This window comes from Dicentrarchus labrax, unplaced genomic scaffold, assembly GCF_905237075.1.
Source record: "Dicentrarchus labrax unplaced genomic scaffold, dlabrax2021, whole genome shotgun sequence".
NCBI lineage: Eukaryota > Metazoa > Chordata > Actinopteri > Moronidae > Dicentrarchus > Dicentrarchus labrax.
In genome coordinates this window covers 3,363,522-3,379,046 of record NW_026136702.1, presented here as the reverse complement: position 1 = coordinate 3,379,046, position 15,525 = coordinate 3,363,522, and the positions used below count along the sequence as shown (strand labels likewise).

General features: G+C 43.3%; 1 protein-coding gene across 9 annotated transcripts in view; it reads left to right on the top strand.

The window, feature by feature from the left end:
* Nucleotides 1-15,525, top strand: part of cpeb3 (cytoplasmic polyadenylation element binding protein 3) — a 39,050-nt gene that overhangs the window by 10,709 nt on the left and 12,816 nt on the right. For 7 of the 9 annotated variants that reach the window (XM_051378032.1, XM_051378041.1, XM_051378067.1 and 4 more), the window contains 4 exons: nucleotides 8,311-8,367; nucleotides 11,525-11,548; nucleotides 13,060-13,227; nucleotides 14,950-15,039. In XM_051378032.1, the coding sequence (XP_051233992.1) occupies nucleotides 8,311-8,367; nucleotides 11,525-11,548; nucleotides 13,060-13,227; nucleotides 14,950-15,039 (339 nt within the window). The remainder of the gene's footprint in view (nucleotides 1-8,310; nucleotides 8,368-11,524; nucleotides 11,549-13,059; nucleotides 13,228-14,949; nucleotides 15,040-15,525) is intronic. The other 2 variants (XM_051378022.1, XM_051378005.1) reach the window with 1 other exon arrangement.

Here is a 15,525-nt window from a genome sequence, read left to right as displayed (position 1 = left end):
ACATTATGAGCCTTACCTGCAAAATCTCACATATTTATTTTTGTGTGTGTGTGTGTGTGTGTGTGTGTGTGTGTGTGTGTGTGTGTGTGTGTGTGTGTGTGTGTGTGTGTGTGTGTGTGTGTGTGTGTGTGTGTGTGTGTGTGTGTGTGTGTGTGTGTGTGTGTGTGTGTGTGGTGGACCAGATGTGCAGCAATGTGCACCCAAGTGATTTAAATTTTTGCAAATTGCATTTTCCTTTGCCCTTTCTTCGTCTTCACCTGTTGGCTTTCTGCTGATTGAAATCAATGGGCCAAGTAATAATGTCACGTGACTTGTTGCTTTCTGTTGGATGAATCTGTTGTGAGCATGAATGTTGAGTGATTGAGTATATCTGCATTTTCCCTCAGTGACACAATCACCACAAAGCCGAATTCAGAAATCATACTTGTGTGTGCTTGCCACGAGTCAGTCAGTCATAGCCTGAAGATCAAATCAGTGTTTCTAAGCAACCTTTTTACACAGAAGCGTTTTTTTAAACACTAAAATGCAGATTCATACTAAGATTTTATCTCCTGAGATGAATAGATCATTTTGGAAATCATGAAAACAATGTTAAGAAATCTCTCCTCCCGCCCTTTTAAGGCCATCCAATGCATGTCAGCCCTTCTAAGCCAGTATTTTTGTAGCACCGGTCACGTGTCTATTGTAAAAACTTTGGATCCAGTCTCCCAGACGGGGCCCTGTCAGGTTGGGTGTAGGGTTTTTATGCTCCCCCATCCTCCCATCTTAACAATGGAAAGATTGGTGGGAGGGGTATATAATGAGCAGAGCATGTCGCTTCCTCATGCGTGGAGACTGTTTTCCCAATCTCTGTGTTGAGAGCAGCGTTGTCACAGCGGAGTGGTCATCCTGGCCCCGGCCTAACTTTGCTGGAAAGGTGTCGTAATGTCCTGCAGGGAGTCCCACATGATGGTTTATCAAAGCACAACAGAGACAGAGGAGATACAGGGGAAGACAAGGAGGCTGCTACATGGACATGGGTGTGCATTCCTGCATCTCTCTTTGCTTGTTTACCCCTCTCGTCGTCATGTAGACAGCGTGGGGCTGCAGTAAGCTGCCGTGCCAACCACAGAGCTGCTCCACCCTGCTAGCGTACCTACTCACTGTCTGAGAAGGGCCTCTATGCGTTGGCCCGGTCTGCTGTGTAATATACTGCAAAAAAACACAGCTTCTGGTGCTTATTTCAACTCCGGAGGTAATTTAGATCAGAACTTTTCCTTTTGCCCTAGCATTTCAAATAACAAACATATTAGGGCACGTTTCGTCCCATGGACCCCTATATGGAAATGTCTGTGACGATATTGATTTAGTATTGAATTTGTATCGCACACGCTGTAGCAGGGGGGAGAGTTTTGCTACCCAACCCCGATAGGTCTGGGCCATTTTGTTGTGTAAATCTTTTGGTTCGGTCATTTTAAAAAGTAATGACTGAAAAGACTGTGCCAGTTTTCTGCATCCATGTGTGCCATTGTAATGCCCAGTGGGAACAAGGAAAGGGAGAGAGTATAGCAAAAGCTAAATGTTAACAAGCTAAACTGAAAAAAATGTGCCAGAAATCTCACTCAAATTTGGCAGTACCAGTTGGGTTTGGTCAGGTTGTGATGGCACAGATTGGGTTCAGGCTTGCCTGATAATCCGATTTAATTGGACTGATGTTGCAATCAATTGTGAGTGACATATCTGGCCTGCCAAAGTTATTTTCAGCAACTTTTTTCACTTTGATAAAAACAAATATCCTTTGAAAAGCTGTCATTTCTGTAAGTTTACTGATAAAACCTTGCAGAGCTGCATTGATCTCATCCGCCCTGAAGCTAATTAGCAAGCTAGCTCTGAAGGAAAATGAGGTCCTCGTTTTTAATTGCGCCTAATGAGCTCTGATTGGTCAGTTCTTCTGGAGATTAAGAAACCTTCAATGAGCACCACACCAGACCTATCTGAACCAGTAACCAGATCAGAAATGTGGGTGGTGATTCAGAGGTCTGGAACCGAGCTGGGTTCAGGGGCACCCTCACACTGCAGCAAAGATAATTGGGCGTCTGATGCTGCAGCTGTCAAGTTTAGTTGTTTTACCTCTTAGTTGCTGCGCAGTACGCAGTGAAAATGTCAGACTGACAAGGGCTTTGTTCCCCAAAAGCGTCTTGAGGCTAAGATTAATAATTACACTAAGATCGTCTTAGCCTTAAGATGCATTTGCAAAACGGGGCACACCTAATATGAATGAGAACATGTTATTTACTGAAGTGCTGAGAGTCGTCTTGGCATTGTCAACTGGCCTAATGAGACCCGAATCTGACAAGCAAAGCAATACCGTTCAACCAAAGAAAATATCCACCTTATAGATGACATTACTAATTTTAACTTTAAGCTATTCCTTTTGGTATTGGGTGATCTAGGACAGTAATTCTTATTTGAAACCAAATTAGACAAGATAACAAGAGAAAACTTTTTCTTTTTTAGATTCTAACTTGTTTATGAGCCAGCCACTGTCACTTTGAGGATACTGCCCACCAGCTGAGAACCACCAGTCAAAACTAATTAGCCCAGTAGGCCCAGTTTTGCATTCCCAACTGAATAGGTCTCACCCACATCCATCCCATCACAGACATTTCTCACATACTTCTCATTGTGGACTGGAATAGTTGTTTTTCCTTGAGTGTTTTATGAGTCCCTGTATGTGTGTGTTTTTTAAAAAAGCAGAAGTATTTGTAGTTACGCAAATGAGAAATGGTGGGTCTTCTAAATACAGTGTGGGGTGACCCCACCCACACCCCACTCTCCCTCTCTCTCCCTCTCTTTGCGACAGGCAGGAAGGCGAGGCCATCTCAATTCAACCAGTTTTTTTTCTTCTTAGCACTTGTTTGGAGAAGAGTCAGCTTCAAAGGGTGTGTGTGTGCCGTCTGTGAGAGAGACACTTTATTCTCAAGATCCTCTCAAACTTTCTAAAAGCTCTTTACTCCTGGGTGAGGGGAACGGGGCCGCGGGGACGTCTGAACAAACAAGCCCTTTCTGCAGCACCGGACACACTCACTGGTCTGCATGCATGTAGTTCCTGAACTGGGTCAGCTGAGCTCACGTGTGGAGAGCCAGGCCCCCCCCCCCCACACACACACACACACACACAACACACACACACACCAGAGATTCTCCCCTTGGCCTGGAAAAACACCACCAGTCTGACAACAGCCACCACCGCTGCTGCCAGCAATATTGTCTCACACACACACACACACACACACACACACACACACACACACACACACACACACTAACACACACACACACACACACACACACACACACGCAGGATGCACACATTCAAATAGTTTCTGACATGTAAATCAACTGTGACATTGCATGCAAAGCAGTCTCACCTCAGAAACCTCTCAGGCTGTCGTGGTTGTCTTTGCCAAAGTCAACTCAACAGACATGATACAGTGTTTGCAGCATGCAGCCACTCCCCACACACCATCTCAGTGTTGTCACTAACCATTTGAGATACTCAAAAGTGTTAATAAGTCCCTTAAGTCCTGGTGGAAGCTGTGTGTGGATCCCACTCAAACATCTCTCTGTCTGAGCACACACACATTGCCTAAACGGCTCTGACTCACATGGTCTTACTCATGCGTCAGTTACGATTTGCATTGTCTCTTTGTGTTTAAGTGCAGCTTTTGGAAGATTAAACTTGATCAACTTTAACTCAAACTTAAGCCCCAAAGTAGAGCTGCAATTTGGGATTATCGAATAATCACACGTATAGTGTGAAATATGCTTATTGCTTTTGGTCACAGTCAGATGAGGAGGTAGATGTTATATATGTAGCTGCTGCCAGCTGTAAGAAGTACTGTAAGAAGGGTAAAACAGCTAGCCTGGTTAGGTCCAAAAGTAAAAAATATCACTGCTAGAACCTCTAAAGCAAAGTTTTAACGGTGGTTACGTGCTGGACTATTTCTTGGCCAGGAGCTAATGCTAGTCTAAGCTAACTCATCTAACTCTCAGCAAGAGTATTTCCAAAAATGTGACACCTTACCTTTAATGGTCAGGTCTATAAATATCATGTTTGAACAACAATTAAAAAACCTGAAGTGAACCAGCTCACACTGCAGAGCCAGCAACTTAATATATTTGGAAATTTATTTGAGAAATTGCTTAAAATATTCCATCAGTTTATTTAAATTGTTGCATTTAATTTTCTGTGAACTGATTATTGGAATAAATTACTAACTAGTTTATCATTACACAAGCAGTTTTCCATTGATTTTTTAGCAGCTGTGTTGTGTTTGGGTGTCACCCACAACGTGTTGGTTAACAGCCTGTATGAGGTATAATGTTATTGTAACAGATAGAAGGTGTCAGCTATAATTTAAGTCAGTAGTCGAGGGAGAGCAAACACTGTTCGACTTTGTGCGCTTGTTGACAAGAGCATCGGTCAGTGGATAAGAGTTGACTCACAGAGGCTTTTATCAGGAGCAAAACAAGAACTGCAAGTGTAATACAGGTCAGATGAATAACAGTGTGACTGAGCAAAGTGCTTTAATGATAGTTAGGAATGGGTGTCTCCATATAACTTTTCTTGAAACATTTGCAAAGTTGTGGTGTAAAGGTCTCCCGTGAGGTTTAAGAATAAAGGTTTTTAGTTAAAGATTCAGCTTTAACCAAGAAAAACGACCTTCCTCTCTCTTAACTACGTCCTCAAATGTCATGTATGTTTGGAAGAGGAGGTCTGTGTGAACTTTTGTTTTTGTTTAGGTTCAAAGAGGGGTCGCCCCAGCTTAACCTGCGGTGAGAGGTCAATACTTGAATCAGTTGGTTGGGCTGAAGTTTGGCTGACAAGCTGGACTTGACCTTTCAACTTTTCAGCCGTTGTAGTTAACAACACATGAAATGATGTCAATGTCAGAGGGATGCCCTGTACTTTAAACATCCAGTAATGACACTATAGAGATAAGAGTGTGTTTGTTGGCTGTGTTAAAGGTTAAATCGCACCTTGCCTCCAATAAACTACACTGTCAGAGTGCTATGTTTTGTTATGGTGGAAAATTCATGACTCCATGCAAGCATGACTGAACTAATCCAGTCCAGGCAACAAAACAAGTGTGGGCTTGTTTTGTCTATTAAAGTCATGGTTTGTCCAGATCTCACAAGCCATGATATACAATTGAAAGCATTACTATCACTGCCAAGTTGTGTATCAGGCTTAACTGGATACTGGAAATCCTCTATTATTATTATTATTATTATATATTAGGCATTTCATATTTTTATGATTATTACTTTCATGAAACATTAAATTAAATTAACAGTTGGCGGTTGTCATATTTTGTGGATTTAGTTCAAGAAAACTTGCTCTGACAATTTGTGTTTTATATTGTACAGAATTTTATATAATTTTATGTGTTATGGCTTGATAGCTGAAGGAACTTTGACCTTGTTGTAATCATCTTGTTGAGGGTTGTTCAGCTGGGCTGGTGTGAAGCAAAAGAAGTAGGCCATTTCTAACAAATGGAGTCAAACCAAATAACCCTCACCAGGTTTTCTCACAGAAACAATCTTTCCAGTCATTTGTCACCTGTGCACAACACACATGCCCCTCAGTGGGTATTATCATCCTTTTTTCACCTAGTATTTGAAGGTTTGGCACAAGGCAGTAAGAAGTGCAGCTTTGGGGCACCTTGCTGCTGAGGTGCTTTTTTCATCAGTGCTAACATTTCCACACCTTGCTGTTGGCATACCCACTCTCCTCTTACAACTCCTGCTGGAGCTTTCTCCTGGAGGTGTTATTGGGGGGTTTAATTATGTGCTATAATGTGGAACAGAGGGAGCACAACGTGACCATGGCAGATGAGAAGAGATCCAGGTGGGACGCAGTCGGTGGTGATCCGCCACATGGAATCTAGTAAAAATTTAACTACCCAGAAACTTGAAGCACATTACTCGTGTAGCCTTTGGTAGTTTCTGATAGTCAGTCCAGACCAAAGGTCCCAACCCTATTTTCTTGCCAGATTTCTCAAAACCTAGACAGGACCTGCTGTGTCAGCAGACCTTTCTTTACAGCCTTTACAGTTATACACTTGATGTTGCTTTTAACCTCATTTGTCCTCAGAGGCCTCATGCTCCCATACAATAACAACTTTGGAGTGTCCCCATCAGGGCACCAGATCCCAAATTGATGGCCACTGGCTATGTCCAGCTAATCCACCCCCTTCTCTTTATCCCATTTCTACCAAAGCGGTCATTGCGAGGTCGCTGTCCAGTCTGAAGATTGTCAGGCGCGTGAAAGGGAGGCACTGTTGGATCCGTGCCGAAGGAAGTGGATGCCGTATCTCCCGGGTGGCCGTGCCGCCCTATCATGGGGAGGTTGAGAATAGCTCAGGCTCTCGGTGAGGAAATGTCACCAGAAGAGCAGCGGCAGCAGCAGCATATCAGGGGCCTCTCAGGCCATGCCACTCAATTCCTGGGGGAAGCAGATGGCACATGCCCAGAGCTATTTTAAGGCTTCAGCAGGGCAACTGTCCCCCTCCATCACCCAAAATGACTAATGTAGACAGAAAGGCAAGCACTGTTGTGACTTTTGCCCTCCTATCAGCAAAGTCACGGCTTTGATTGGTGAATCTGTTCCATGGAATGTACTTGTCTCTAATGTAGTGCTTTATCGATCCTCCTATGTTTTTTGCTCAATCAAAAGCAGTGGTACTAGGTCAAAGTGCACATTCTGTTGTTGAGCTATAACAGATTCTCTCCCAAAGAAAAAACTTCAGCCGGTCAGACATTTGGCCTTAAACCCTGTAATTTGGTTAAAGGAAGAACAAATAGACCACCCACACATTTACAAATACACATGATTCTGTGCAGCTACCCCTCTGAGCTCTTGAACTTTGATGAAAGTCTAGGTGTGAGAGAGGTAAGATAGAAAAAGCATTGGGTGATTGGAGAGCTTTCTGAAGAGTTAAAAAAAAAAACCTTGTCAGGATACAACAGTGGACGTTCCTCCTTTTGGTTGCCAACAAAATGTCAATTTCCTCATGATAATAAGTTGGAAAGAGCAAAGATAAGTTGACACCAGGCTGTGTCACACATATCCACATGTTCAAACAAACGTGTGTGTATGTATGGGCTTGCCACACTCCATTCGCCCCCGAGCTCCACTGTTGACTGCATTCTGACTGGCTGAGAGTTGTGTGGAAATCCACATCTGTGGAGCTGCAGGGTGGCCACCCCCTTGTCCTCCCTCTACCCCTGCCTCTCTGGTTTTCAACCAGGTCTAACTGTTAGTTCCACTCTTGTTTGTGAGCCAGGAAGAGGCCCCGTTGCTGTCCCCACTATCTGTCTTCTGTGGCCAAATTTGGAAACTTTTGACATTACATCTTGTTTGCGCCACAGCAGGTTGCAACATGCAGCCGGTCTGTCTCTCAAAGTCCACGTTACATATGGGGAAACATATACTAGAAGTAAAGCAAGATATCTGTTTCAGTTGTACCCCCACTGCCACCCCAAAGTTAACGCTGAAGTGACGGTTTGCACAAGTGGGCTGGCTCACAAAGGTCATGTCCCATTAAATCTAAAGGGTATTTGCCAGATATGAGTGTGTATCCCATTGAAAATGTTGCTTCACCTTCTGTCTTTCTTAAATGACTCTAGGTAGGCTGCTTGTTAGCTGCATGTTGAGTAAAAAACTGATGTAGGCGGATTTTGACAGAGGCCCCTAATTTTAAGTGGTTAGGGATAAAGGGCGTGCCTCTGCGGCTGCCACTGCAAATGATGTTGACAGTGAGACGGCAATGTTTTGTCCTAAACCAGGTAGGCTATTTCTGCCTCGCCTTACGTGTTTTCTCGTTGTCGCCTGTACGAATAAGAACCAGGAAGACTTCCATTTAGACGTCCCACACCACCCCTCTCCCCACGACAGACACTGACAGATGGGCCCTTGTAGAAGGCACACATTGTCACCGTAGCAGAATGCACGCTCTGTTGAATTCCTGGCCTTATAGCTGCCTTTGTTTTTTGTGTGTGTATGTGTGTGACAACAACGGAATGTGTGTTACCACCTCGTTTTTCACATCTTTTTTTTCTGTGGTCATCCTTTCTGCTATTGTATCGTATTGGGTAAACTTGTTGTTCATTCATGTCATGTTAAACATTTCATCATGGCTGGCGTTTTCCCATTGCCAACAGTAGAGATAAAAAAAAAATGTCTATCAACAGGGTGGTTTTTATCAGTGATTTCCATGTTTCCCCTCTTTTGTAAAATCTTTTTTTTTTTTTTTTCTTTGACAGGACGTATGGGCCTCAACTTTCATCATCCTGGAGCAGACCACATAATGCCATTGAATAGTAAGTCACACTTCATTGTAGTGTCCATCATCTTCTTCTCCGTCTGGAAGTGATCAGAATTGTCTGAGTTTTTACTGTTAAGTGTTGCAGCTGCTTTTCGTCCTCTGTGTTTTGAAAGAATTAAGAATGGGAAGTATTTTTGTTGCATGTTCCCATGAAAAACGTATGCCGTCTAACCAGTATTCACTGGGCACACCTGCCTACCCTTTGCTAAGGCCTGGATTCCCTGACACTATAAACCTCGGACCGTCATCTTAGCACTGAAGGGGAAGCACAGTTGACCTGTGAATAGCACTTCCAAAAATACCCCAATGTGTAAGATTAGATTTCCCCCAGTGTCCCACCAGACGGCAGATGACCAACAGTGACAGAAGAAGAGCCAGAGAGAGAAATCAGGTCTTTATCCCATATGCTGCAGCATGGATGCCACAAAGTTTTCCAGACTAGGGCCCTGACCTTCCGAGTGCTCTTTATTTGTCTTTGGATGGTATCTGGGACATGATTTCTTAGGTCTTACACATAAATTTTTTGGTCATGTCTTGTAATTGTCTTAGGGGAAATCATGTTTACTATCTTTTTGTACAAACCTCAGCAAAATAATGTCTGGAATCAAACCAGATCAGCGAAGCCCTAGTTTCCTCTCTGGATACGTTTAGTCGGCCTACAGGGTATAAGAGCCGGTAAATGCAGAGGATGTTGAACATAAGAAAACCTTCCTGGTGAAGCAGTTTCTACCATCACATCTTGACAATGTTGGCGCTCCTTCCTCATTTTGTTCCTTTCATCACTCGTATCCTCGGAGAACGTGTCCCAGATTGATGTTAAACTGTTGTGTCATGGGATTGCACTCAGGCAAGCACAGATCTGCCCAGATCTTCCAAGTCTGTCAGAACTGGCTCTAGCTGCTGTAGCCTGTGATGTGTGTAGACAGGGAAGCTTTGGTTTAAACTTTAAAGTGTTTTACTCTGTTTTTTCTCCTTCATTTCGTCCCATTAGCTTTGAGGCTTCACGCTGTGAGAACCTGTAAGGGCTCTACTTTCTCCGGATGGTGTTAGCACTTGAAGTGAAGAAGAAAGAGTGGAGAGTAGCAAGCGTGGGTCCTCTACCCAGATTTATTGGTGTTGTTCGCTTGACAGTTTCGTAGAAGTGTTCGAGGCTTTGATGCCGAGCAGAGCAGGAGACATCAAACTCATCATGCCCAGAGGAATCACCCAGTTTCCTTTCAAACATTTCTCCCAGACACCACACAGTTTGAAGTTGGTACTTATTCTTAACCCTCACTTTTCCCTTTCCTCCTCTCCCTCATGGGTTGCATTCTCTCTCACTGAGGCTTCTGACGGTTTCCCAGCGCAACGTTTACCTCATTTTGCCCTGGTTGCTAGGTGACTTTGTTTCTGCCAAGGCCAAACGGCGAGAGGGCAAAGCTGCAGAGACGCTGCCCAGGTTTTTCTGGATTGGAGAGTTAGATCTTTTTAATGAAAACGTAGCAAGGGAGAAGAGGCTCAGAGACAATATATTCCCAGAGAGCAGCCAGAGGGGCAAGTCACACAATGGGGCTCTCACAATGCAAAGGCCCATATTGGTTTTTTGAGGCAATGAGTCTGCTTTGTGACTGATGCGTTTCAAGGAGCAAGAGGATCTGTTTAGTACTGTATTACCCCTCCTGCTGTTTCCTGGAATTTTTGCTGTTTTAAGCCACATTTTGCCTCCTCTGTAGTTTGCATTTGTGGCACAGCAGATTCAGATCGGGCTTGTTTTGGGAACATTTCAGAGATTAAAGAAACACTCAAATACAACTGTGAAACAAGATGTCGTTTCTTTTTGCACAGTGATATGGTTTAAAAGAAATCTATTTAGTATCTATTCCCAGAGCTTTTTAATGAATCTCGTTGTCTTTCTCAACAGGTGACACATGCTGAGTTGTCATTGAGATAGCTTAGCTGTCATCACTTGACCTACGTACAGGTGGTTGTATATGGGGAGAAGACTGTAATATGTAACTGAAAGATGCAATTGGATGTGACATAATAACTCATATTCATTTACTAGTTTTTTCCTGAGCTTTCAAGTGAATCTCCTGGTCTTACTCAGCGGATGGCCTTTTCATAGCTGTCATGCAGATAGCTCAGTTATCTCTTAACTTAAGAATGTGGATTTAGTCATGTGATAACTGGTGGTTGTATAAGGTTCAGAAAAAGCTAGGAAGAGAACCTTGACTAACTGAAAATGATGTAGCTACTTTTGACAAAAGAAAAAAGGTCATGGTCTTGCTCAGCACATGGCAATTGTTCGGTTGTCATGGACCCTAGCTTACGTGGTAACAGTGAAATTCACAGTTCTTATCTTTATTTCTTTTGAGTCAGTGCAGTGAAATTAACATTAAAAAGCTGAAAAAGATAAGACAGATAACACAGAGAACTGGCACATGTGACTGGCTGATTAGATACAAGTGATCACAATGCTGTACCTTTGCCTTGGCATAGATTTAGATCAGCTCAGCCCTGAAATCATATCCTGCTCTCCACTGCCCCCCTCCCTCCTCTCTGCATGTCATCCTCCCTTCTCAGAGCCCCGAGGCTGCCAGCCATCTCCATACCCTCTCCTTATCCTGTGGGAAGTTTCCACTCGCGCCTGGCCTGCCGTGCCTGACCTGAGAGCAACTCCTAATATTTCACCAAGGCCATGATAATGACTAACCTGCTCTACCTTCAGTCCTGCATGCACTCTGCTTTATGGCCTCATTTGTGAATATTCACAGAAGATTAGCACGAACGCGAGCCGTTGCGGGTTCATTAAGCCTGAGATTACGATCTCTGGCTATGGAGCATCGCATTATGCTGCTCAATATTTCCGCCATTTCCGTGGATAAACCTCACCTATCACCCCCACCCCAGTGCAGCATCTGCATGCGTTTGTTGCCAAGGCAGGTGCAGCAGGTTTTCTGTGGGCTGGTGCCAGGCTGTAATAATCGCCCTTCTCCCATTGCTGAACCTTAGGTGTGGCCATCTGTGGTTTCACTGTTGCCTTAGAGATGTTCCTGGTTTTGGTTTATTTCCACAAAACCCATGTCTCTGTATCTCTTTCCTACCCTTGTTCCTGACCCAACCCTCTGTCTCTCCTTGTGTCTCTCTCCTTCCCCCACTGTGCTGACAAGCAGCCCGGAGCTATGGCCGCAGAAGAGGTAACGTGTGGCATTTTCTCTGGGGGTTGTGTTTGCCATGCCGGCCGAGTCTCTCTCCGAGGCTGAGGGGGGTCTTGGTGTGGTGTCACTATCTGCTTTTCATCTGTGCTGTGATCGAATGAAATCATGTTAATTTTGGCACGCAGTTTTCCATGTTGTGCATTTAATCAACATGGGTGTCCACCAAATCTGCCCATATGAATCTTGTTTTGCTTGATGGTGAGAGGAAAAAAAAAATCTGTCTGCCAATTTTCTTTTCTCTCTATTCTGAGTCAGTGTTCTACCTGTAGTATTTATAACATGAGAAATAGTGCAAAATAGGGAAGCTGTATGGCTAATGCATCCCACTGTAAAATAAAAGTAACAGCAGTTCTTAAAACACATGAGCTCTGCAGTATTTGGGATGGACTCCATTTCTTAAGTCACCAAATAAAAGGCTAAACCTTTTCAAATGTTAATGCATGTTTGGGTCCAAGATGAATCTCGAGGGCTTTGTGAAGGACTATGCTGACTCAGAAGTGATTCATCATCATCTGAATGGCAAAGATCGGTGCTTCCAACATGGATCATCTCTGATTTGATGTGCTTTTTTTTTTTTTTGGACTAATTCTGTCTTTCTTCACGAAGGAGGAAAGCTGCAATGTGACATTTGAAAGGTCACTGCAATATGAGGCTGGGGTTGTGTGTTATATAGCATGGTGAATGTCTGAATCCGATTGCTTTCAATAAAAGGTGTTCATGAGGTGCTGACATGAACACACATAGGAAAGATAGAACGTGCAATATTCCTCACTGTGTAAAAATGTAATTGCTTAGTGCATTTATTACAAAGTCAAATCTCAACCCTGCTAAAGAAAAAGAGTTGTTCTACTGCATAGAACATACATATTACATTTGGAGAAGGAGGCTCCCAGTGGATAACATGGTGTGTTTAGCCTCTCACTGCCATGATGTGCCCTACTAGGAGAGAATACCATAACCATGCTCATTACTGGCTGATTAACAGTCCCTCTGTTCTCATTACGTTCTGCAGTTCAGCATGTTGCCTACCGGTCAGGAAGACTGGTATTGTAATGAGGATTATCAGCGGGACTCACCAGGAAGTTCCCAAGACGACATTATGATATCCTGATTATAATTTGATATACAGGATGGCCAAAAGTATGTGGACACCTGGATGTTACACCCATCAACATGATTGCTGAATATCTTCTTTCCACAAGGCTTTGGGACCTGGCAATCACTGTGTGTTCATGGCTGTCCACATACTTTTGGCCACATGGTGCATTCTTTATGGGAGAAGAGAAATGTTCGAGGGTTTAGTCAGAATTGTGATGGTAATCCCAACATCCAAACTGATTATGCTACAATAATAGTTTCCATGTGCGATTAATTCACTCTTATCTCTCACACCCTCCCTCCCTTTTTACTTCACACTCTTGTGCCTCTCTGTCTTCCCCGTTTATCCCTGTCTGTCTTCCTGGTGTCCTACTCTTTTCCTCTCTTCCCAGGTCGCTCCTGTCTTTTTCCCTTTGAGGATGGTTTCCTCGACGACGGCCACGGTGACCCCTCCTTGACCCCAGGCCTGAACTCGCCAACCCGTTGTCAGAACGGAGAGAGGATGGAGCGCTACTCCAGGAAGGTCTTTGTCGGAGGCCTCCCCCCTGACATAGATGAAGGTAAACATAGGATAGATTTTCATGCACACAGACCTAGAGAAAGGTTTTCACTCGACCTCAGGCTGTTTTTCAGCACGGCCCCGCTGCAGATTTGTTCTGATCCATTCACACGTACATTCACAGGTGGGAGTCTTTGTCTTTGGCTGTTTGCCACTAATAGTTACACTGAAGTATTTGAGCCTTGCTTAAAGGCACCTTGACACTCCTTGTTGAAGATATTAATTTGACCCACTATTTAGCCACCATAAACTACAGTCATAAAGCCTGGCTGGTACAGTTTGAAGCTTTTACACCAGTGACATTTAATTTTTGACATTTAAAGGAATAGTTAAACATTTTAGGAAATATGCCGATCCGCTATCTTGCAGAGAGTTAACGCCTTTGCACGCCAAGTCCGTATTTTCTCGTCTGCGTTTTTTCTCTTCCGATTAAAATCATTACGCGTAGAAACTTTGCACAATGATTGAAATGCTTCTATTCTTCTGTTTGTTGCAAAATTCACAATGCGAGACAGAGTCATCATGCAATGAGGACGATTTTGTGGTCCCCTTACTTGAAAGTAGAAAAAGAAAATATTGGGTCCAAGGTGTCAAGAACAATGAGAGTTTCACCTGCTGATAAAGGAGCTGCCTGCTCCTGCACAGCCTGACTCGCTCTGTCTCTCGTTCTGTCTCTGGCTCTGCCTTTCTCTTCCTCTCTCTTTTCCTCCCTTGCTTCTCTAATTGAAATTGAAACCACTCTCATATATGTGTATCAAATATGAAATTACCACTAGCTGCTGGTTTGCTTAGCTTAGCACAAAGCCTGGAAAGAAGGGGAAACTGCCTCCAAGAAATAGTCTGGCAAAAAAATAACCACAAAGCCAAAATGTGTTGTTTTTACACTTGTATGGATTAAGAAAACAAGATCTATATATTGTTTTACCTGAGGTTAGTCTGTTGTGTTAAGTTATGCTAACCGGATGCTGGCTATAGACTCACATTTAGATTTTGTCATCTAACTGTAACTCTAAAAAAGTGTAAGCATTCTTTTTGAAAGGGAAGCTTGACAATCCTTGGCGATATTCATTTTACCCAGAATTTAACCGGTGTAACTTTTCCTACTATTTAACTATTAACTATTAAATAGCCTGAATATATGGCTGTGTTTACTGTACAAACTTTACAATGAGTCGTAACCAAAAAACAGACTTTTGGCAGTTTATTAAAGTTAAAGGGAAATGTCCTTTTTTGACCAGACCTTGAGCCAAAGAATCACAGTAAATTCTACTTTTATATGCATTGAAGAAATATCCATATTGACAAAAACTTTTTTTTTTAACCCTCAAAATCTCATGGACCTGTAATTGTTTCCACAAACTCTGGAGCATGGCAAACAGTTTAATGTTAATATGGAATACTTACTTGTCTGCACAGTTGAACAAGCACATGTACTACTGAGTTGATGCACAGTACGTGCCCTTAGCTGGTTGAAAAATTAATGAGTTTCCACAGCACGAGTCAGCCCAGACTGGATGTGCCCGGCCTGTGTTCCTGTTTAATGCAGTGGCTACTACTGCAGCAGGAACACTGCAAAAAATAGAAACCGTGCCTTTCTCAGCACTGCGTGTGGCTCTGCATAGAGTCCTTCATATGCATATTAAACTAACCACGAATGTTATCTCATAATGCCATTAAGGAACATTCAAGTCTGTTTTTTCCTCTCTTTTCTTTATTCCTACAGATGAAATCACCAACAGTTTCCGTCGCTATGGGCACCTGGTGGTAGACTGGCCCCACAAAGCTGAGAGCAAATCCTACTTCCCACCTAAAGGTAACAACCGTTTCTCACAGAATAATCTGTATTTTCCCATCAGACATCAAAGTCCACACCAATAAACATCACCTTGGGTGTCCCGCCATTTTAGAGTTTTGTAAAGAATCATATTACCCAGAATTCGTGGCTCATGCTGGGCAACCATGGAGGTGTCTGTTTATCTGAGTTACCCCCTGTAGGCATCTTGCAGAGAGACTCATACAGTATATAATGACTCCATAACTGGCCACCAAGAGTTTTGGCCCTAGATGTGTTTGCTTGAATGAGTACCTGAGGAGTGTGAAAGTTGTTCTCCTTTCTGTGCAGCCTCTCGGGTGTCGTTGTCAGGCAGGTGATCAGAGTAGCACCAACCTCTCCCAAGCCTCTACATCACTCCCTCTGGCCCGGGAGCTGCCGTGTGTCATATTAGGAAAGCTATTAAAGACGCTCTGGAAATAACTAACATTCCATAAGCAGATGGTAATACGCTGCATCTGGAGGACC